The 23,376-nt window shown below is 50.5% G+C and overlaps 1 protein-coding gene across 9 annotated transcripts; it reads left to right on the top strand.

The window, feature by feature from the left end:
* Nucleotides 1-700: 700 nt before the first annotated feature.
* Nucleotides 701-23,309, top strand: ABCD4 (ATP binding cassette subfamily D member 4). Of its 9 annotated transcripts, none has more exons than XM_042252765.2 (19): nt 701-840; nt 2,050-2,168; nt 2,305-2,432; nt 3,669-3,808; nt 5,061-5,177; nt 5,531-5,656; nt 6,296-6,346; nt 8,571-8,665; nt 8,903-9,024; nt 9,132-9,223; nt 9,406-9,495; nt 11,345-11,553; nt 11,730-11,821; nt 12,506-12,542; nt 12,909-12,958; nt 13,405-13,457; nt 13,775-13,851; nt 14,700-14,815; nt 22,963-23,309. In XM_042252765.2, the coding sequence occupies exons 1-19, from the start codon at nt 803-805 to the stop codon at nt 22,999-23,001; spliced, it is 1,791 nt and encodes a 596-aa protein (XP_042108699.1). In that variant the 5' UTR covers nt 701-802; the 3' UTR covers nt 23,002-23,309. The 9 variants fall into 9 exon arrangements, with proteins under 9 accessions (XP_042108699.1, XP_004010834.2, XP_042108700.1 ...); XM_004010785.6 differs by lacking the exon at nt 22,963-23,309 and adding an exon at nt 14,975-16,184; XM_042252766.2 differs by lacking the exons at nt 6,296-6,346; nt 22,963-23,309 and adding an exon at nt 14,975-16,184.
* The last annotated feature ends 67 nt before the right edge of the window (nt 23,310-23,376 follow it).

Genomic DNA, 23,376 nt, shown 5'->3' with positions numbered 1-23,376 from the left:
CAGATGCCATGATCTTAGTTTTCTGAATGTTGAGTTTTAAGCCAGCTTTTTCACTCTCGTCTTTCACTTTCATCAAGAGGCTTTTTAGGGTGGTATCGCCTTTATATCTGAGGTTATTGATATTTTTCCTGGCAATCTTGATTCTAGCTTGTGCTTCATCCAGCCCAACGTTTCTCATGATGTACTCTGCATGTAAGTTAAATAAGCAGGGTGACAATAAACAGCCTTGACCCACTCCTTTCCCGATTTGAAACCAGTCTGTTGTTCCATGTACAGTTCTACCTGTTGCTTCTTGACCTGCATACAGATTTCTCAGGGGGCCTGTCAGGTGGTCTGGTATTCCCATCTCTTGCAGAATTTTCCAGTTTGTGATTCACACAGTCAAAGGCTTTGGCGTAATCAATAAAGCAGAAGTAAATGTTTTTCTGGAACTCTTCCTTTTCCGATGATCCAACGGATGTTGACAATTTGATCTCTGGTTCCTGTATAATTCGAGTTAAAAATACTTCGGTCACACTCTCCGCTTCTTGCGTAAGGGGAAACTGTCCATATCCAGGAGAGGGCGCTCTAGGCGCCGGGTCGACAGACAGCGCTCTGGTTCTTTTAGAGAAGTCTGTCGCTTCCGGCAGAGGCTGCGTCGCCCGGCGCCTTCCTCTCTATCCGCCCGTCTCTGTGGTAGCAGGGTCCAGGCCCCGCCCCCAATTGGGGCCGCGCCCCTCTTCGGCTGGCAGCGCGCTCTTCGGACTCTGCCCGGAGCTGACCCGGGAGCTGCCCCGCTCCCGCGTCGGTCAGATTCCTGTTCATGGCGATCCCGGGGCCCGCACCCCGGCCTGGCGGCAGGTTAGCAGGGCGGCTGGGGAAGAGGGCCGGGCCTTGGGACGTCTTACTCGGGGCTGTTTGGGGAAAAGATACAGCTACTTTCCAACTGCATAATATGCTGTGATTTTTAAAAAACTTTTTATTCAACATTGTGTTTTTGAGATCATGCATGCTATAGTAATCTAGTTTTCACTTCTGAGTGCTGGGTGGTGCTTCGGTCTTGAGACCGCAGTTTACTTATACGTTCTCCTAGTGATGGACACTTAGATTGCTTAGATTTTTCTTTGGATTGTTCATCCCAGGGTAGGATGCTTGGTCACACTTAATCCTGCTAAATTTGTTCTCCGGAGTGACCACACCCAGTGTCCCAACACCACTGCCTAAGGTTCCTGTTTCCCCTCAGCCATCGACCCCCACCCATCCAGGGTTTGGTATTGTTTGGGTTTTCTAATGTGTATCAACTTAATCAGTGTACGGCGGTATTCCATTGTGTTAACTTTCCTCTTTTAAGTATTTGCATTTCCCCTTTTTTTTATGTCCTCTTCCCACTTTTCTGTGGATTTCCTGTCTTCCTGACACAGGAATTTCTTGTATGCGTAGATTTCATTACCTTGTTTATTTTCCAGTCTGCAAATTTTATTATCTTATTTTCCACTCTCCAAGTCTTTGAATCTATGGCACAATGTTGAACAAAAATACTTAATTCTAAGTTAAAGTTGTGAGTTTTCCTGCTTTTTAGTTTTTGATTTGGAGGTCTTATTTGAGAATGGATGTAGCGGGTTTCCTTGTCTTGTGGCTAAAATTTCTTTATTAATTTAGCTATAGGTTTTTGGTAAATAACCTTTCATAGTGAAAGTGAAAGTGAAATCTCTCAGTCGTGTCCAACTCTTTGGGACTCCATGGCCTGTAGCCTACCAGACTTCTCCATCCATGGGATTTTCCAGGCAAGAATACTGCAGTGGGTTACCATGAACCCGGGTCTCCCGCATTGTAGGCAGACGCTTTACCGTTTGAGCCACCAGGGAAGTCCTAACCTTTCATAGCATTTGTCAGCTTAAAGAAATGCCTTTTTAATCCCCTGGTCTGTTCCCAGCCTACCGACTTCAGCATTTGTAAAACATTCTTTTTGTGTGGCCTCAGCCCCAACCCACAACAGGTGTAGATAAGTTTAGTCACTGCTCTCTAAGCCTCTGTTGTTCTCTTAGGTTTCTCTCTGCTTCTCTTCTTCAGACCCAGGTTAGATGTGCAATTTCTCCGGCGGTTCCTGCAGATACAGAAGGTTTTGTTTCCCTCTTGGTCATCACAGAATGCCTTGATGTTCCTGACCCTTTTGTGTGTGGCCCTACTGGGTGAGTGAATGAGCCCAAGCTCGTGGGGTCCTTTTCCTTCTGCGGGGTGTTGATTACACAAAGATACAAGAAGAAGCCTTCCTCTGACTTTTCTCCCCCCTCGTTACTGATTCCTGACTCCTCCCCCTCCCGCCAGAACAACTGGTGATCTACCGGGTTGGCTTGATCCCCAGTCAATACTTTGGAGTCCTAGGAAACAAAGACTTAAATGGATTTAAGACACTGACGTTCCTGTCTGTTGTGCTCATCGTCCTCAATTCCGTGGTAAGGTCTTCTCCCCACATCTCTCTTCTCCAGCCTAGTATGATGTCTGTCCAGTGCCTGGTGGGACTTAGCCATCAGGAAGCAGAAACCAAGCTGTGCGTGTGAGTTCCCTCCCTCTTCTGGGAACGTGGGGTCAGAACTCTAGGCAGGGCATTGATCTTGCCCGTTGGCCCACGTGAGACCAATGCCGCAACTGTTTCAAGCTCTTGGGGCTCGGCCACAGGGTTCTGGTTTAATTCAGCATTTAACAGAAAAGATCATTGTCGCTTCTGTTCCCAGAAGTCTTGCCTCAGGGAGCTCAGACCCTCTGAAAACCGGGCCCAGCAGCCAGAGCCACTGCTGTCCTCACGCACTGAGGCTGTGACTGAGCCTGGCACTTGTCACATCACCCAGCCTTGGCACCTGCTGCTTCCTCACAGAACGGCCTCCTCTCCCCACCCCTCATTCACTTGCTTAATGCCTGCTGACTTTTCAGGATTCCTCTGCTATCACCTCCTTCAGAACATCCTCAACTTTTCTTTCCTGTTTCCTCCACCCAACTCCACCCCTTTGAATTACTAATCTTTTTTTTTTTTTTTGCTGCACCATGAGGCATGTGAGATCTTAGTTCCCTGACCAGGGATCGAACCTGGGGACCCCTGCTTTGGGAGCTTAGAGTCTTAGCCATTGGCCCACCAGGGAAGTCCTGTTAATCCTTTTGAGTTTACCTCTGCTCTAACACCCCTTATACCCTTTGGACTGTTTTTTCACTAGACTGTGAACTCACTGTTACCTCCCTCGTGCTTAGCATACAGAGGCTCTGTAAATGATGAGAGTCAGGGTTCTGCTAGGACTCAAGCCTAATGCTGTCAGGCTTCACTACCTGTTTTCTTGGGGAAGGCACTTCTCATCACACTTCGGCACTTCTGTTGGGTCTTCTAAGTAAGCACCTGTGTATATAGAACCCCGTTCCAGGTTTGGGGGGACAGAAAAATAAGAACATAAATGGAAGAGAAAATACTGTCCCCAATCTCCAGAAGCACGTGGGGGCTGGTCCTTGGTGAAGGATTGAACACATGAGTGAATGAGGAAGGGAGGAATCCCATGACTTGAGGCTTTAACAGGCCCTAGTGCTGAGTGGACAGCCTTTGGGCTGGGACTGGTCAGCAGAGGCTTTCTGCCAGCCTGAGCTGGGAGCTGACGCTTGCAGGAAGAATTATACATCTCTCCCTTCCCCTTGTCTCCCCCACTGCTCAGCTCAAGAGCTTCGACCAGTTCACCTGCAACCTGCTGTATGTGAGCTGGAGGAAGGACCTCACGGAGCACCTCCACCGCCTCTACTTCCGCAGCCGCGTGTACTACACCCTCAACGTGCTTCGTGATGACGTCGATAACCCGTAGGCGCCCCCTGTCAGTCTGGGCCATCCTCTATGGGGTTCATCCATCTGGGCTGACTCATCCCAGGAGAGGCCCTGCTGGGACCCCCATGAGGTCATCTGCAGTTATCTGCAAATGTCATTGCCCGGAGCCATAGGGGGCGGGTGCTCTGCACACCTGAGGACGGGAAGGTGAAAGAAGAGGCCAAGAGCAGCTCCCTTTTGTCCATTTCATATCCTGGGCCTCCAAACAAGGCACCCTCTGAAGACCGAGATAAAAGTCCTTGCTAGAAAAAAGCAAGAAAACCGACGCTCTGATTTTTACCAGTAAAAAATTGCTGCTGTCTAGGACTCAGTCTGGGATGCCAGTCCCCATTCTATCACCCCTCTTAGGTTCACTGAGCCCCGGGTCCCCTTACAGGTGAGGGAACTGAGGCCCAGAGAATGCAAGGGATTTGCCCAAGCTCACGCCTCTCTGGGAGTTTGGAGTCATTGTGGCCTTGGTGTTGGGATGAGACGTATGGAGTCTGTCTTCACACTCATTTCCTCCGCACTCACCACCCTTCGAAGCTCTTCATTGCTTGAGGTAACCTTTCCTCAGCTTATGCAGAGCTTTGCAGCAAAGGCTCTTGGAAGGCCCTGATGCTTCTTCTTTATTTATTTATTTGACTCCGTGGGGTCTCAGTTGAGGCATGCGAGCTTAGTCACCCTGTGGTATGTGGGATTTCAGTTCCCTGACTGCGGATGGAACCAGAGAAACTGGTGGATTCTCAACCACTGGAGCACCAGAGAAGTCCCACCGTGATGCTTCTTGACTTTTTCTTCTAGGCATCTTCTCCATGGCTGAACCCATACAGAGCTTCCACAGCCACATAGCTAAAATGGGGGCGGGCTCCGGTTCATGAGGGAGAGGTTGGGAGGAGTGAGATAAGCCAGATAGCTTTCCTGATCATCCAGAAACTCGGGTCACCCACCCTCAAGTTCTTCTTTGGCTCTGCTCGGAGCCAGCTCAGGCCACTCAGGTGCTGGACCTTTCAGTTGCCATTTTTTTTCTGAGGGGTAGACTGAAGTGCCTTAAGAAGCCACTTTCCACAACCTTGTTTGAAGATCCTAAGGGTCTCATTGCGTTTAGGAGACCAGCCCTTATCTGGGTCCCTCTTCCCACGGAGTCGTTGCAAGGCAAGGTCAGAATAAGAGGTAACCTGGAACTGCCTTAGCTCTCACCCCAGAGCCCAGCTCCCTGGGTCCAGTCACTGTATGTCGTTGGCTCCAGGGACCAGCGTATCAGCCAGGACGTGGAGCGGTTCTGTCGGCAACTCAGCAGCATGGCCAGCAAGCTGATCATCTCTCCCTTCACCCTCGTCTACTACACCTACCAGTGCTTCCGGAGGTGAAGCCTCTCCTCTTGCTGGCATGCCCCCCAGCCTCCCCTGCTTGCTGGTTCCCCCGAGTCCAGCACTCACATGCCAGAGGGGAGTCTGCTCTCCCGGGTCAGGGTCCAGAGAGGTCTTCCCTCCTTCCCACCTGCACCCCAAGAAGTCTACTCATCTTGTGTGTTCGGACCCTGGCCCTCCCTTTGGCCCTGTAATGTGTCACTGTCCAGGTATTCGGTGCCCCCACGTAGGAGCAGAGGCCCCACGGGGCTCTGAGATGGGACGGGCTGCCCAGAACTGGGGCAGGAGTCAGGGCCAAGTCCTGCGGGTATATGTCCCTCTCCACACCCTCCCTCTCTCCGCCTTTCAGCACCAGCTGGCTCGGGCCTGTGAGCATCTTCGGGTATTTCATCCTGGGAACCGTGGTGAACAGAGTGTTGATGAGTCCCATTGTGGCAAAGCTGGTGCAGCAGGAGAAGCTGGAGGGGGATTTCAGGTATGTCTCCCTTGCTCGGGGGTTTCTGGGCTGAGCATAAGGCATAAGGAATGGGATCTGGAAAAAGGCTGCCTGAATTTAAATCCCAGTTATGCCAGTCACTAGCCGTGCTCTTGGGGGAGGTCTTTAACCTCTAAACTTCCATCTTCTCATCTCTAGAATGGAGATGGTACTGTCCCCGATGGAGAGAATTATAAGGGGAATTAATGAGATGATACATGAGCAGCAGTGAGAACGATGACTGGTTGGCCCTCGTCACCGTCATCCCTTGGCCTTCTCACATGCTTCTGTTCCAGACGCCCTCATTCAAGTCAGCCCGTGGATCTGTGCCCTGCTCTGTGCTTCCTGGCCGCCTCCTTCAGACCCGGCCCTGGGAGAAGGAGGGGCGGTGGTAGTCATGCACCTGTCCTCTCTGGAGCAAGGCGAGGGGCTGCCCTGTCCACTGGACTCCTGCCACCCCACCCAGGCCTGGGATTTCCCACCCTGTGACAGTTCAGGGAAGGGTTGGGCTGAAGCAGCCACAATGTTGAAGGGGACCCATGTTCCTCTTTGCCTGGAGGTCCTGTTGATCCAGGACTCTGAAAGGAGAGAGCCCAGTCCTGCCCACCGTCAGCACACATTTACCTCTGGTCTGCCCAGGTTCAAGCACATGCAGATCCGGGTGAATGCTGAGCCTGCTGCTTTTTTCAGGTGAGTCCTAGAGATAGTTGCCTGTCTGCCTCATCAGAACTGATCGGGGAGATAGATGGCAGAGAAGGCAAAGTGAATCATACCACCCTCCTACCATTGCCAAGGCCAGGCATCCTCACACTTGGCCGTGACCCTCTCCCCGTGTCTCACTGTCCTCGTCTGCCTCATCCTTCTGTCCGTGGCTTTGCTTCTGAAACAAGTCCTTTCTCCTCGTGGTGTAGCATGGGGCAGAATTTGTTTTAGAGTGAAATGAGTGCTTGCTTCATCCTCTTGGCTGATGACTATAAGGCATTGCCTCTGCTTTTCTGTCTGTAAAAAAGTGGCTTTCCACCAGTGCCCGAAGCCCAGTGACGTCCACAGCTCATCTTGCGTCTCTGTAGCATGGGAGGGAGTGGAGCCTCTCAGATTAGAAGACTCTCTCCCCACAGACTCTGTCCCGACAGCTGTGTTGTGAAATCCCATTCCTTCCCCTGTGGCCACGGCAGGTCCCTGAACTCTGCCTGCTGTAAGGACTCTGGACTCTTGTTTGGATTGATAGTAAGGGCCCAGAGGTTTGTGTTTAAGGAATGGAAGTTTGTCCTTGGATCACATGGATCTAATAGCCCCAGGACTTTGCTCTTCTGTCCATCTCTGCTACAGTTTGTAGCTGCCACCACTTCTGGGGCACCAAAAGTTTCAGGAATCTATGAGAGAGGTTGAGGGCTTCCCAGGTGATGCTAGTGGTAAAGAGCCCACCTTTCAGTGCAAGAGATGCAAGAGGTGTGGGTTCGATCCCTGGGTCGGGAGGATCCCCTGGAGGAGGGCATGGCAACCCACTCCAGTATTCTTGCCTGGAGAATTCCGTGGGCAGGGGAGCCTGGCAGGCTACAGTCCATAGGGTCGCAAAGAGTCGGACACAATTGAAGCAACTTAGCATGCATTCAGCATGCCTGAAAGAGGTTTGTTGTGGGGAGCAGGTATAGCTGTTAGTTCAGTCTCTCAGTCATGTCCGACTCCCTGCGACCCCATGAATCGCAGCACGCCAGGCCTCCCTGTCCATCACCAACTCCCGGAGTTCACTCAAACTCATGTCCTTCGAGTCGGTGATGCCAAACAGCCATCTCATCCTCTCTCGTCCCCTTCTCCTCCTGCCCCCAATCTCTCCCAGCATCAGAGTCTTTTCCATTGAGTCAACTCTTCGCATGAGGTGGCCAAAGTACTGGAGTTTCAGCTTTAGCATCATTCCTTCCAAAGAACACCCAGGACTGATCTCCTTTAGAATGGACTGGTTGGATCTCCTTGCAGTCTAAGGGACTCTCAAGAGTCTTTTCCAACACCACAGTTCAAAAGCATCAATTCTTCGGCGCTCAGCTTTCTTCACAGTCCAACTCACATCCACATATGACTACTGGGAAAACCATAGCCTTGACTAGACGGACCTTTGTTGGCAAAGGTATAGCCGGGCCTGTGCTAAATTGTTTCTGGATTTTGCAACCTCTGCTCATGAAGCTTTGGGCCCTGGGGCAAGCAGGTTGGTTCTTAGGGCTCTGAGTTTGTCGTCCTGCAGCCTTTCTGTGCTTGATGCTAAATCTGAAACTCCTCTGTCCTCCCCTAACCTTTCTGCTTGGAGAATTTCTGCCCATCCTTGAAGCGTGAAGTCACCGTCTCCTGGGCGCCTTCCCAGACTCCCTTAGTGATCAGGCCTGTTTGCTTCCATAGACCTGCAGACGCACGGCTTATGTAACACTTTCCATATGTTCCAGGTGAAGAAGGCATGTATTTGCCTGCCGGGCTGTTTTATCCACCTCTGTCTGGCTGACTAGCACCAAGCCTGCCACCTAGTGACTGCTCAGTGTATATTTGTTTAATAACAGTTTTTTATCAGGAGCCACTCATATGTCTGGCACCTTAAATTCAGAAATTTTCACATTAGCCTATTACATAGGTATTATAAGCTCCATCTCTTAGATGAGTAAACTGAGACTCAGAGGCTTAATAACCTGTCAGTGTTACCCAGCTAGTCACTGGCCAGAGCCAGAATTTGAACCAGGTCTGCCCACGCTATAGAGTTCCTGTTCTTGGCACAGGCAGTACCAGGTTGAATGAATGCAGCAATGGCTGACTGCTAGTGGCCAAAACGGTCTGCAGGAAAGATCACTTGGGTGGGCCTGGTCCCGAAAGGGGAGTGTGAGGAGTCTGGCAGAGGCTCTCTAGACCCGGTGGACATCCTGGCCTTTCTCATCAGGGCTGGTCACGTGGAGCACATGAGGACAGACCGCAGGCTGCAGCGACTCCTTCAGACCCAGCGGGACCTGATGTCCAAGGAGCTATGGCTGTGCAGTAGGTGCAGGGAGTCCGGAGGCAGGAACCACGGGGTGGGGATAGTCTATGGCACCCCCCCCACACAAGCCCCTCCTCCCTCTCTGCACTGATCAGTTTGCCTTTGCTGTGAGTGTCCTCAGGAAAGTGAGAATCTGGGAAATCACTTGAGATACCACTTGGCCTCCTGTTCTCCTTGGAGCACACACGCTCAATGCCCGGGCCTCTCACCCTGGGTTTCTCTTGTGTCTTCTGCAGTCGGCATCAACATGTTTGATTATCTGGGCAGCATCCTGAGCTACATCGTGATCGCAATCCCCATTTTCAGTGGCGTCTACGGAGACCTGAGCCCCACAGAGCTCAGCAGCCTAGTCAGCAAGGTGAGCCTCCCTCCTGGGAACGCCTCCCCAATCCCCGGTCACACTTGCTCCCCTGCCCTTCGGCCTTGGAGTCAAGGCCTGGGCTCTCTGCCCTCTCTCCTGCCCAGAACGCCTTCGTGTGCTTGTATCTCATCAACTGCTTCAGCCAGCTCATCGAACTCTCCACCACTCTCTCCGACGTGGCGGGCTACACACACAGGTGAGGCTGCCTCTGGCCCCGCCGGGTCCTGAGCAAGGTGTGTGCCGTTGGGAGAAGTAGCCAAGGGGAAAATAAAAGAGCAGAAAAAACCTCACCAAACACTCGTGGGCATGAGAGGAAGAAAGGAGGAAGGCCTTTACCAGGGCCCCTAGACCCTCCTCAGGCTTTCACTTCTTGCCCAGGATCGGGGAGCTTCAGGAGACCCTGCTGGACATGAACCCGAAGTCACAGGATGGGGAGTTTCTGGATGAGAGCCAGTGGGACTTGGCCAGGTAAGCCGTGGGCCGGCAGCACGGTGATGGACCATGTGGGCCACGGAACCGCCCCGGAGCCTGGTCCTTTCCCAGCTGGGCAGGAGAGTCCGGCGGAGCAAATGAAAGAAACCCGTGTCGTGTGCAGGCACATTGTAAATGTTCACCATCTGTGCTGCTGTTGCGGCATCTGTGTTCATTTACACCATCTTCCCACCCGACGAAAGCAAAGTGCACAAGCCGCCTGGGCCTGAGCTAATGAAACTCCAAATAGAATCCCTCCTCTTCCTTTCCTTCCCCTTCCTCCTGTGGAGCCCTGCTGCACCCACCCCTTTCCTTGGGGCCTGTCTGTTCTTTGTCTCCGCACAGGCCCAGAGGTGTCTTCATTCATGTATCCTTGAAGGCTCTGGGATGTTTCTGACCTTTCTGGGCATCGAGGATTTGTCTCGCATCCTCACTTTGCTTGAACAGATTACCTAACTGCTCTCAGTATCTTCATATCCATAAGGAACATGTTCATGGAACCTTTGTTTTAGGGTTGCTGTGGGGATTGGGTCCCCTAGTTCATAGGAGGTGGTTTGGATGGAGGCCGCAGAGTAAGCTTTAAAAAATGGAAACAAGCTGAATTTGAAGAACTATGCTCAACTCTCTTCTTAGGAGCTAACACCTTAACTGTTGCCTCTGTTAAGGATGAAAACTTTATGCATCTCTGAACCTAGGGACCGGGGTGGGCTACTGGGGCAGGGACTGTAGGAAACTGGAGTTGCTGTTCTGTGGGGAAGATGGGTGTCAATGGAGAGCCAGAAACTCCAGAACGGGTTAGTATTTCCATTCCCCTTCTGACCTTCAATCGCACTGTGATGCTGTGAAAACCTCTTGACATTAGAACTGGACAGATGCAGCTCTGTGCTCCTGAGGCAGTTACTTAGCCACCAGACTCAGTTTCCTTATCTGCCAAGAGGGGATAACCGCTATGGTGCCTGGCTGGTAAGACTGATTAAGATCAGTCAAGGGCAGGACTTGGCCCAGCCTGCCACGGAGCATGTGCCCAGACCACCTCTGTCAGTTTGCCAGGGCTACCATAGAACACCCATAGCTACCCACTGGGTAGCTTAAAGAGTAGAAGTTTATTTCCTCATAGTTCTGGAGGCTGGAAGTCCAAGGTCAAGGTGGCGGCAGCACTGGTTTCTCCCCAGGCCTTGCTCCTTCACTTGCAGGCGGCTGTTTTCTCACGGCGTCCTTCCATGGTGTTTTCTCTGCTGTTCACCCCCTGGTGTGTCTCTCCCTCTTAAAAGGACAGCAGTCCTGCAGGATTAGGGCCCTACCCTCGCAGCCTCATTTGAATGTACTCACCTCTTAGAGCTCAGTTGGTAAAGAATCCGCCTGCAATGCAGGAGACCCTGGTTCAGTTCTTGGGTCAGGAAGATCCACTGGAGGAGGGATAGGCTACCCACTCCAGTATTCTTGGGCTTCCCTTGTGGCTCAGCTGGTAAAGAATCCGCCTGCAATGTGGAAAACTGAGGTCCGATCCCTGGGTTGGGAAGATCCCCTGGAGAAGGGAAAGGCTACCCACTCCAGTATTCTGGCCTGGAGAATTCCATGGACTGTGTAGTCCATGGGGTCACAGAGTCAGACACAACTGAGCGACTTTCGCTTTCACCCCTTTCAAGACCCTATATCCAAATGCAGTCACCTTCTGAGGTACAAGGGTTGGAACTTCAGCATGTGATTTCTGAGGTCACAATTGAGCCCATGGCAGCCCCTCCCCCAGTCCAGAGGTGATTTGCCCCCGAGGAGAAGGGGCTCCCCTACTCCCAGCAGCACTGACAGTGCTTATCTTCCCCTCATCTCCTCCCTTCTCGGACCCCAGGGGCCCGGGAGAGCCAGCAACAGAGCCAGCAGATGCAGCTTTCCTCCTCGAGCGGGTCTGCATCTACGCCCCCTCCTCTCACAAACCGTTAATCAAGGACCTGAGTCTGAAGATCTCTGAGGGGCAGAGCCTGCTCATCACAGGCAACACGGGCACCGGCAAGACCTCCTTGCTCCGGGTTCTGGGCGGCCTCTGGGCCAGCGCACGGGGTGAGGACCAGCCTGCCCCATCTCTGAGCCAGCCTTGGCCTGGGGGTTTGGGGTGCATATGTGTGCGTGTGGGTATGTGTGTGCATCTGTCTGTAAGGATCAAGCCTCTTGGAGGAGAGTGAGGAGCAGTTACCTTTTGGAAGATGCCCAAACAAAGGTTTCTGTGGGCCTTGCAGGCTCAGTGCAGATGCTGGCGGACTTTGGACCCCAAGGGGTGCTGTTCCTGCCCCAAAAGCCTTTCTTCACTGATGGGACCCTTCGGGAGCAGGTCAGCCCGGGGCCCACTCCTCCCACCCCGCCCCCCCCAACATGGCCCTGGTAGGGTGACAGGTCTCAGCACTAGAGAGCTGGTACAGCAGGCAGGACATAAATGAACCATGCCCAACATGTGAGGACAAGGACCCCTAGGTCCAAGCCCACCTGGTAGCATCAACCACAGTTGCTGGCCCAGTGGGGCCGGTCCTGCTGTCCCTGGCCAGGGACTGGAGGTCTGAGCCTGGGGCGAGGCAGGGGGTTGGGGTGGGCATATAAATCAGCAGTGGGAGCTGTTGGCCAGGTATGGGGAACAAGCAGCGTTCACTCTGTAGCAACTTTTAAAACAATGATAACACTACATCAGGTTGCTTTTTCTGGTCCCCACACTCCAGCAGGTCTAACTGGTAGCTGACAGACTGCTCCTGTTTCATATTCACATCTGAGGGTCAGGGCAGCTTCCGGGGGCAGGCTAACCTGTGGGGGCCATAAGCCAAATATCGCATGTATTTGTTGAGCCCCTTGGATTATGGGGCCATCCCTGCTGTCTGTAAGCCCAGCTCCTCAGCTAGAATGCTTCTTCCTCTCCTCGGGTGAAGAGGAGCCTGGTCTCTGGTGGTTCCTGTTTCCAAGCAAGGGTGGGCTGTGTGCCGTCCCACCTCTCCTTGGCCCTTACCCCAGGCCCCTGTGGTTTTATCAGGTGATATATCCCCTGAAGGAGATCTACCCAGACTCAGGTGAGCTGGGCCCCCTTGAGACATGTCCCCCATCCCACTGTTCCTTCTCTGCCTGTTGGGGGAGGCCCCCCACCAGGCTGCTGGTTTCTGGTTGGGTCCCCTCCATCACCTCCTCTGACTGGTTCCTGTTTTAGGGTCTGTACCTTGACCTTATCTTGTTCTGTCTCCCCCTTGCAGAGGAGAGACACCCATGGGAGGGAAGGGATGGATCACATCCTTCCCTGGCCCTTCCCTAGTGTATTAAGTGCTGTAACCTGTCGCTCAGACCCCTGGCCCCATTCTGGTGCCCCACCTCTGCTCGCCCCCTGTCGTGATGCACTCCATCCATTCTGGCCACCCAGAGGCACTGACTTCTGTGTCTTGCAGGTTCTACTGATGATGAGAGGATCATGAGATTCTTGGAGCTGGCAGGCCTGGTAAGTGAGGGCATGGACCCTGAGGTCCAAGCCCACCTGGTAGCACCGACCACACAGGTGCCAGCCCAGTGGGGCCAGCCCTGCTGTCCTGGCCAGGGTCTGGAGGTCTGAGCCTGGGGCAAGGGAGGGGAGTAGGGGTGGGCATATAAATCAGCAGCGGGAGCTGTTGGCCAGGTATGGGGAATAAGCAGCGTTCACTCTGTAGCAACTTTTAAAACAATGGTAACACCATGTCAGGTTGCTTTTTCTGGTCCCCACGCTCCAGCAAGTCTAAACAGTAGCTGATGGACTGCTCCTCTCTGCTTGGGGCAGACTGCTCACCCAGCCCCCACTTGCTACGCTGCTGGGGGTAGATGTATGTGGTGGGACTGAGGCGGTCCTCAGGATGGGAGGAGGCAGGGATGGGCCCTTCCATTTGACCCATCGTTTTCTCTGGTGTGTTACAGTCCAGCTTGGTTGCAAGGACAAAGGGTCTGGACCAGCAGGTCGATTGGAACTGGTAAGAAGGAGGTTGGGGTGCTCCAGAGACAGCTCCCCCAAAGACAGTGGCTCCCAGGGGTCCTGGCAAGGGATGAACTGACTCCTGACCCCAAATCCCAGGGCGTTGCTGGCCCAGTAGGGGCCTGGTTTATGTCTTTGCATACAGAGTTTTGGCCTTGTCTCTTGTGGGCAGTGTGGCTCTGGTGGGAAAGTTGTGGGGGTAGTGCTGGGACAGTCTGTCTACAGTGAGAGCCTCTTCCTGCCCAGAACATTTTGTGCAGAAGCCAAGCTATATGTTCCTTCCTCCAGCTGGCCTCTCCACTTCCCTTTCTGCAGGTACGATGTCCTGTCCCCGGGAGAGATGCAGAGGCTCTCCTTTGCCCGGCTCTTCTACCTGCAGCCGAAGTACGCAGGTGAGGTTCGCCCTGTAGGCATGTGTGCCATCCAGGTACCGTGTGCGCTCACAGGTGTAGCAGCGTGTTGTTCAAGTGCACCTGGAGAGTCATGGGTATGGGTAGGAGAGCACACCTGTGCCTGGCCAGGTGTCTGTCCCTGCCGAGGGGGACAACAGAACTCTGCCCATGAGGCGGCAGTGCTTGCAATCCTCAGGTATATATATATAAAACCGCTCAGTTGTGTCTGACTCTTTGTGACCCTTTGGACTGTAGCCCACCAGGCTCCTCTGTCCATGGGATTCTCCAGGCAAGAGTACTGGAGTGAGTTGCCATTTCCTCCTCCCAGGGGATCTTCCCATTCAGAGATCAAACCCGAGTCTCCTGCATCACAGGCAGATTCTTCACCACTGAGCCATCTGGGAAGCCCCCATATATTAAACTACCGAGTCTTAGGCTTTCAGCCAGTGTGGCAGCTGGAGGCAATCTTGAGAGGGCTTCTGATTTTGATCCTCAGATTCTGCCATCTCCCGAGCTGTACCTGGCAGAGGGATGGCAGGTATGAACTTTTCTAGGAACTGACATCCTCGAGGGAACTAGGATTCCTCGGATTGAGAGGTCCAAGGCAGTGGCTGGTATTCATCTATAGGAAGCTGAAGGATTTTGTCCCGCTGCTGCCAGTGGCTTCCCACATGAAGCCTCACCCTCTGTTCCTTTGGCCCATGGTCTCCCCAAGGCAGGGCTCCTGGAAGGCAGAGCAGTTTTCAGCCTCTGATCAGGCCCCAGCCAGAGGTGGGCGTGGGCTGGAGGAGCCACAGAGGTGGGTGGACCGCAGGCCCCCACATCCTCTTGCTGGGTTCTGTCCCCAGTGCTTGATGAAGCCACCAGTGCCCTGACTGAGGAGGTGGAGAGCGAGCTGTACCGCATCGGCCAGCAGCTGGGCATGACGTTCATCAGCGTGGGCCACCGACGCAGCCTCGAGAAGGTACCCGTGCCCGCAGGATGGCCTGAGGACCAGGAAGAACCCCAAGACTGGGCCTGACAGGGGGCCCGTGGAATGGGGAGTGGGGATGGCAGAGTGGGCAGGGGGTCGATTACAGCCAGGGCAGCCTGATCGCCGTGCGGTGGTGATGGTCTCTTGTAGTTTCACTCCTTGGTTCTGAGACTCTGTGGAGACGGAAGGTGGGAGCTGACCAGGATCAAAGTGGAATGAAGCCAAGGCTGGGCACCAGAAGGAGAGCCAAGCTCAGGAGTTCAGGTCCCCAGGAGAGACCAGGAGGGCTGGCGGGCAAGGAAGGAGCCCCAGGTTTGCCTCACAGTGTGGGGAACGCCAGCGGCAGTGGGCTCAGCCCACGTGTGAACCTCCACACCCCTCATCCTGCCGGCATGCCTCCTGCTACCTCAGCCACCGCTTTGTACACTTGAAATGCTGATCACTTACGTATAACCTCAGATCATGTTTTCTAAAGAAAACGTGCAAGTGTGGGATCTATAAGAGATGAAGGGTCGGGGCTTCCCCTGGTGGCTCAGTGGTAAAGAGTCCGCCTGCCAGTGCAGGAGACGTGGGTACAATCCCTGATCTGGGAAGATCCCACATGCCGTGGAACAACTGAGTCTGTGCACCACAGCCATTGAACCTGTGCTCTAGAGCCCGTGCTCCACAACAGGAGAAGCCAGTGCAATGAGAAACCCATGCACGACAGCTAGAGAGTAGCCCCTGATCACAACCAGAGAAAACCCACATACAACAGTAAAGGCCCAGCACAGCCAAAAATAAAGAATGAATAAATGAATAAATAAAAACCAGAGATGAAGGGTCGAAATGGAAGAATGTCTTGGACTTGGGAGTCAAGAGAGCCAGCAGTCTTTTAGATCACTTCAGTTTTGCCATAGGAGACTTTCCAGCTATATAAATTTTATAACTTTTTAAAAGATAAACCTTTTTTTCAGCTTGCAGCTTTCCCATTTTCTCTTTCTTCATCATAAGATGATCTTTTTTTTCTTTTTTGTGGCCACACAGTACAGCGTGTGGGATGCAGGATTCATGTGGGATGCAGGATCTTTGTTCCCCATCCAGGGATCAAACCCATGTCCCGCAGTAGACATGCCGGGTCTTAACCACTGGACCACCGAGAGGTCCCTAAGATGATCTTTTTAGTTGACTCTCCAGACTTGTCTTTGAGACCCTGGAGGGCCAGAGCAGGACTTTCCACTGTGCTGAGCCTTCTGCCCCTAGTCGTTCACTGGCATCTCCCCAGTTGCCAGTTGTCCCTTAGCCACTAACTTCAACGGCCCTTCAGCTGTTCTAATCTCAACACAGATGAAAATAAATTTCTAATATATTTTTAAGTTAATTCATTTCCTTAAGTGCATTTTTAAAGGAAAGTTTACACTTAATATAAATAGAAAGTAACTAAAAATTAATACAAATGGTGTTATGAAATGACAGCCCAATACTGTGCCTACACATGAGACTTGGTATCTGTACACAGGGAGGTTAAGGGATGTTACTGTGGAGTCAGACACCCTAGCACCCAACTGAGACTCTTCCCCTTAATAGATGTGGGGAAATGGAATAAGAACCACAAGGCTACAAGGGATGATTTCCTTTGTATAAGATGAGGTTATTTCATGCCTGTTGATATCACTGGAAATGATCCCAGACGTGGGGAAACGCTGCCCCGGGTAAAAGGTCACCCCCCCGCCCCCACCCCATGGCTTAGCTGGCACAGAGGCCTGGAGCCTATTCTCAGCTCCACCCCTTGAGGGAACTAAAGCAGTGTGTCCAGGTGCTGAGGGGCTGAGAACTCTGGGGTGGGCACCTGGAGTGCCCAGTCCCCAGTGAAGCCTCCGTAGGAACCTGCAGGATGTCAGTGCTAAGAAGGCCGATGGCAGCCCTTCTCTCGGGGCTGAAACGGACCGTCAAGGTCAGCGTCTGCTTCAGGAACCTTCCCAGACTTGACTCTCCCAAACCATATCCTGCCGAGTGCTCTTCTGGCCTCTGTTCAGACGCCGCTAGCCTTGGGGGACGTCCATCCTCAGACCCCGCCAACTGAGGAGAGCTCTCCCCTAGGCCAAGGGGAAGCCTGTCTCCCTCAGGAGTGCCCTGACTCCCACCCCTTGGGCATGTTTTAAATTGTGGGGTTTGGGTGTGGGAGGACTCCCTCTCTGGTTTAATTTCTGGACTTTTCTCAATATAGCAGGAGCTCCCCTCGGCCTTTCTGTGACAGCCTTGCCTCACTGATTTACTTCATCCTCATAAGCTCCAACTCCTAAGTGTTTTTCACAATTGCTGCTGCTAGCAGATTATTATAGAGACCAAGTTTGTTCCTCTGCCTCAAACATGTTTCCCGCACTCTGTTCTTAATACTCAAGTACCCAGTGTTCTCCCATGCAGAAACTCTGCCAAGAGAAAGCTGTTCTTAGGGGCAAACTGTACGCTTTTCCATCACCCATCTCAGAGATGGTGGCTACAGAGAGTTGTAGATGAATTGATACAAACCTGCATGAGGAAAAGTCAGGTATTGTGTCCTTATGAAGAGGACCAAAGTGTTTATTTTAAATGTTTAAAATAAGCCAGACAGATGATTTCCCAAACTTAGGTTTCATTCTGCCGTCCAGGGGTCTACACAGACCCACGTGGATAACCCATAAAAATGTTATCCTATATACATCACTCTTCTGAAGAGTCCTGGGCCATGGGACAGGGCAGAAAAGCAATCTTTTGTCATCTCCATCAAGTATCTGCTTACCTACCACACCCACTTGTGGACCACCCCAGTCACTTTGGGATGAAGGGTGATAGACCAGTCTCTGCTCTGCCACAGCCCACAGGGAACTGTGTGCTCTGTGTTCTGAGGACAATCTCCCAGGAAGCCAAAGAGCAATGCTGGGTGCCCTCTGTAAAAACTGCCTTTCCAGAAACATTGTCTTGTTCCTGACATCCTGTCTAGGTGTTGGAATGATGCGTGGGCCTGGGCTAAAGCTAGGTCAGGAAGGAAGTCCTGGAGACACAAGGAGTTGTCCGGAGAACCCGTGCCTGGAGAATAAGCTAGCTGAAAGGGAGCCCAGGACTAGGGGGCTGTCGAGACTGCCCTGCCAAGGAGGTAGGGAAGTGTGGATAGGGCTCAGTTAGGGGACATGTGCTGGGGAACACTGTCCTTAAACCCCTGGCAGGGTGAGGCTGGGTAACTGGCCAGTGAATTTGCCCATCTGAGGGTAGTTAAGGGTTTTGAAGGTCAGATACCTCTGGGAGCAGTTTCCATGGGAAAGTCTGAAGACAGGGCAGAGACTTTTACCTAGTGACAGCTCAGACCAGGCCCCAGGCCCAGAACTGCCAGATCCCAAGGGATTAAAGGAGGACATAGACAAGATTCAGTCCTGAACTCGCGAAGGGATTTGTGCAGAGCTTGCATGCTTAAGGGAAGCCCAGCTCCTGCCACATTTTCTTAAGAAACCTGTGAGGAAGATGCTTCCTTTCCTTTTTACTCCTGTTGAGGGGTCAGCCCAGAGCCTGAAATAACTTAAGAATCTCCAGTTCAAAGCAGAATTCCTGAGCCCCTGCCCCGCCCCCACCTGCTGCATTTGTCTTGCCCATCTCAGGGGATGGCGCGTCCACTGTCAACCCCAAGCTCAGGCTAGAGACCTGAGACCCTCCAGACCTTACCCATATCCAATCCATCACTATGTCTGTCACTACGTCAGAATACATCTGACGTCCACTCCTGCCCTCAGCATCTCCACTGGGACAACTGTGGCTGCCCCGTCCCCGGTCTCCCTGACACTTCACCCAACCACATCTTCCACAAAGCAGCCTGAGGGACCTTAAAAATGCAGATTAGCTACTCATTACATTAAAGTCCAAAATACTGAGCCTGCAAGGCTGCATTCTCATCCCTGTCCTTGGGAGTCCATTGACCTCTGCGTCAGGGATGGGCCAGGCTGGGCCAAGTTTCTCCTGCTGAGAGCTTTGTTCCCCATGCATTCCTGGAAGCACACAAACTCCCGAGACTGACTCAAGGAGAAGCAAAATCTGAATAGATCTGTAACAAGTGACTGAATCAGTAATCAGAAACCTCCTAGCCAATAATCTGAAGGCCAGTGGCTTCACTAGTAAATTCTACCAAACAGTTAAACAGTGTTTCATATCAGTCCTCAATATATTCCAGAAAACAGAAGCAGAAGGACACTTCCTAACTCATTCTATTAGGTCTGTATCCCCCTTCACCAAAGCCATATAAAGACGTTACAAGAAAACTGCAAACAAATATCCTTTATGAATATAGATGTAAAAATTCTCAACAAAATACTAGTGGACAGAATCCAGCCATATATTGAAAGCATTATACATCATGATCAAGAGAGATTTAGCCCAGGCATGGCAGGGTAGTTCATATGAAAATCAATCAATGTAATACACCAGTAGAGTGAAGAGGAAAAACCATATGATCATCTCAATTGGCAATTGGTGCAGGAAAAGCATTTGATAAAATCCAACCCTCTTTTATAACAAAAGCACTCGATAAACAGACTAGAAGGAAAGGAAATTTCCGAAACATGATAAAAGACATATATAAAAACCCTACATCATACTCAGCTGGTGAAAGACTGAAAGCTTTCCCATTAAGATCAGGAACAAGACAAGAATGACTGCTTTTACCACTCTTATTCATCATTGAGGTTCTGGCTGGAGCAGTTAGTCAAGAAAAATAAAAGGCATCAAAGTTAGAAAGCAAGAAATAAAGCTATTTGCAGATGACATGAGGGTATATTTAGAAAATCCTAAGGAAAAAAGACTACACAAAATATATCAAAGTCAACAAGGTTGCAGGATACATATGCAAAAAATCGGTTGTATTTCTGTATACTGGCAATGCACAAAGTGAGAATTAAGAAAACAATTTTATTTACAATAACATCAGAAAGAATAAAATTCACCAAGGAGATGCAAGCTTTGTATTCTGAAAATATAAAACACTGCTCAGGGACTTCCTTGGTGGTACAGTGGTTAATAGCCTGCACTTCACTGCAGGGGGCGCAGGTTTGATCCCTGGTCAGAGAACTAAGATCCCACATGCTGTGAGAAGAAAAACAATTACTGAAAGAAAATAATGGAATGAATTACCCGAATGAACAATTTGGCCAACTCACTGCGATAGACCACCTAAGCCTGGGAAGAAACGCCGGGAAGTTTCTTCGAGAAATTGGAGTATTCTAAAATGACCCTGTGTACTAAGGAATTTAGAAAGCTACACGCATGGCCAGGACAGGATGCATGTTTAAAACAGACCTGAGAAGACCCGAAGCTTTCACCCCTGGCTGATCACTGGGCTTGGTTGAAACAAGAAGTAAAGTTTAAGGCAGAGTTATAAGCTGCTCGCTAAGTGTTACAGGAGTGGACAGCAAAGGGCCAGCCTATAAAGACTGGAAGAGATGAGTTGTTTGTTTTTAGCTTCTGGTAAAAATTGTGAAAATACTAGTCAAACAGAGACTTCAAATGAACACACATGACCTGAGATGACAGTCTTTACAAAAATAGTTGGGGGAAATTATTAAACAGATGACTGCAGTCTTCAATAATCAACAACAGTAACCTCTGGGAAAGGGAGAGAAACTGATTTCCAGGGTTAGCATATTATAATATGCAAATGCTCAGTTTTCAACAAAGAAACAGGATTTTGACCACTCAAAGCCGAGGAAAATGGGCAGAAACCATCCCCGAGGAAGCCCAAACATTGGACCTTTTAGACAAAGTCTTTAAAGCAACTGTAATATGCTCAGATCGCTACAGGAAACCCTAGAGCCGGTCCTAACTTTGGCTTTATTTGATGCTAGAGCTGGCAGCTCGCACTGACTCTCCATCTGTAACTGGTACTGGAGCTGGAGCTACGGCTGAATGTAGCCCTGCAGCTGGTGTGCGAGCTGGTCCAGGAACTGGTGGGGCCTCTGCACTGGCTCTGTCCTGTCGCTGGCCCTAGCTCTGGCTTTGGTGTTAGGGCGGCGGCTGGAGCTGGTCCCTGCTCTGGACTTGCCAAAGGCTCTATTGTTGGCTGTAGCTCTGGAGCTTGGGCTAGAGCTAGTGCTGGTACATGCCACGTATCTTTCCTCCTCCACTGCTTGCTTGATATTTCTGGATAAAGAGGACAGAAATGGAGAGGAGGGTGCCAGTGGTTGGAGGGGATTGACAAGAACCAAATGAAACAAGTGCAAGAAGATAACCCAATGTCAGGATTGGAGGAAGTATCCTAATGGGGAGTCAGGTGGGGCAGGGACCACTTGCAGTGGGGAAGGTTGCACAGAAGCCAGAGGATTGAGAGGTGAACATGTTATTCACATTTTACAGACCTTTACACTTTACACCTGATATGAAGAGCTCACTCACTGGAAAAGACCCTGATGCTGGTAATGATTAAGGGCAGGAGGAGAAGGGAGCGACAGAGGATGAGATGATTGGATGGCATCATTGACTCAATGGACTTGAGTTTGAGCAAGCTCCGGGAGATAGCGAAGCACAGGGAAGCCTGGCATGCTATAGTCAATGGGATTGCAAAGAGACACGACTGAGTGACTGAGTGACTGAAGAACACTTTAAGAGAGAACCTTGTCGTATTGACTTACAGAATGCACAGGCAGAGAATATACCATGGGTCAGCAAATGCAAGAACAGAAGATAGAATTTCAAGGAGAAATTGGCACATCCACAACCAGAGTGCAAAGTTTTTAACAGAAAAAAAAAGGAGTAATATAAAATATTTGGCGATTTCTCTGGTGGTCCAGTGGCTGACTGCACTCCTCATTCCGGGGGCCCAGGTTAGATCCCTGGTCAGGGAATTAGATCCCACATGCCACAGCTAAAGGTCCCGCAGGCCACCACTAAGACCTGGCACAGCCAAATTTTAAAACATATGTGTCAAAAATAAAATAAAACATATGTGTCTGAACAGCTCAGCTAATAGTACATAGAACACTACACTCCAAAATGAGAGAAAACATATGTTTTATAATACATGGAATATTTACAAAAATTAGCCACGTATTAGCCTAAACCAAGTATCAATATATACCAAAAGATCAACAGAATGAAAATAATGATCTATGATCATAATACAATAAAATTAGAAGTCAATAATTTCTTATCCCACAAAAATCCCATATACTTGGAACTTTTTAAACACTTAAAATATTCAGAAGGGAAAAAATGGGATTTAGTAAATATGCAATACTGAAAAGAAAAACTCTACATGTAAGCCTTTTGGAATGCCACATACTAAAATTAAGAAATGTATGACAAAGTATCTTAGGTGTTAAGTATGCTGCTGCTGCTGCTAAGTCACTTCAGTTGTGTCTGACTCTGTGCAACCCCATAGACAGCAGCCCACCAGGCATCCCCATCCCTGGGATTCTCCAGGCAAGAACACTGGAGTAGGTTGCCATTTCCTTCTCCAATGCATGAAAGTAAAAAGTGAAAGTGAAGTCGCTCAGTCATGTCCAACTCTTAGCGACCCCATGGACTGTAGCCTACCAGGCTCCTCCATCCATGGATTTTTCAGGCAAGAGTACTGGAGTGGGGTGCCATTGCCTTCCCTGAGGTAATAAGTATAGTTAAGTGTATTAAGTACATTTTAAGTATTTAATAAAGAAAAAAGTAAAATGAATGAGATACATAACATTGTAAATAAACTAGACTTCAGTTTTAAAAAGTGAAAGAGGTATTCAGTTCAAGAAGTTAGCAGAAGGTGGGAAATTTTTTTTTGGTAACAGCTAAAACAATAAACCTAACTCAAAAAGAAATAGAGTTTAATGCAAGCCATCTCATCATCTCTTTGGCTCTTCACAGCATTCCTGTTCAGTACTGTCAAGGCTGCAGTTGTGTAGATGGATGTATACCAAAGCTTGAGCAAGTTAGGAAAGTAGCAGAGTTTGGGGACTTCCCCAGTGGTCCAGCAGTTAGGACTCCAAACTCCCCATTCAGGGGCCTGGGTCCCATCCCTGGCCAGGGAACTACTAGATCCTGCCTGCTGCAACTAAGATCCAGAGCAGCCAAATTAAAAAAAAAAAAAAAAAGAAGAAGAAGAGCTTCTGCCCCTAGAACCAGGCCTTCCAGATGCACTTTGATGTTCTTCCCATTTTCAGGTTGCACTCTTCTCATCAGGAATTGTCATGCCTGCGTGATGGGGCCTTGTAGTCAGACAGGGATGATCCGAAGATGAAGGAGGGCCATCGATCTGGTCCTGAGTCCGCACCGACCTTTCACACTGTCCACCAGCCCCTTCCTGGGCTCTTGCTCTTCCTGAGTGGAAACCACAGGTGGATGGACTCCTGAACAAGTCACTGTGGAAGACAGAGATGTGGAGGAGGAGGGAGAGGCACTCTTGCTAAAGGACACATTTGTTCCAGAAGACTCACCTGTATCTATTATTTTATCCATTTAGCTCAGCACTTGTCTTATTTTCTCATTCATAAAGGTATCCACTTACTTAGTTACTGTGGTGTCATCTCAACTGCAAAACTTTGTTGGCTGAGCCTGGATTCAGCTTGTTTCTACTT

The sequence above is a fragment of the Ovis aries genome, chromosome 7 (assembly GCF_016772045.2).
Source record: "Ovis aries strain OAR_USU_Benz2616 breed Rambouillet chromosome 7, ARS-UI_Ramb_v3.0, whole genome shotgun sequence".
Taxonomy (NCBI): domain Eukaryota; kingdom Metazoa; phylum Chordata; class Mammalia; order Artiodactyla; family Bovidae; genus Ovis; species Ovis aries.
The sequence above is the reverse complement of the archived record's forward strand: the minus strand, read 5'-3'. Positions and strand labels throughout refer to the sequence as shown.

Excerpts from the sequence above, each read along its gene's own strand:
- ABCD4 (XM_060418335.1), top strand. The coding sequence starts at position 803 with ATGGCGATCCCGGGGCCCGCACCCCGGCCTGGCGGCAG. Across the intron at positions 5,657-6,295 it reads AAGCTGGAGGGGGATTTCAG|GTTCAAGCACATGCAGATCC; the intron begins GTATGTCTCCCT and ends TGGTCTGCCCAG. Across the intron at positions 9,025-9,131 it reads TCAGCAGCCTAGTCAGCAAG|AACGCCTTCGTGTGCTTGTA; the intron begins GTGAGCCTCCCT and ends TCTCCTGCCCAG.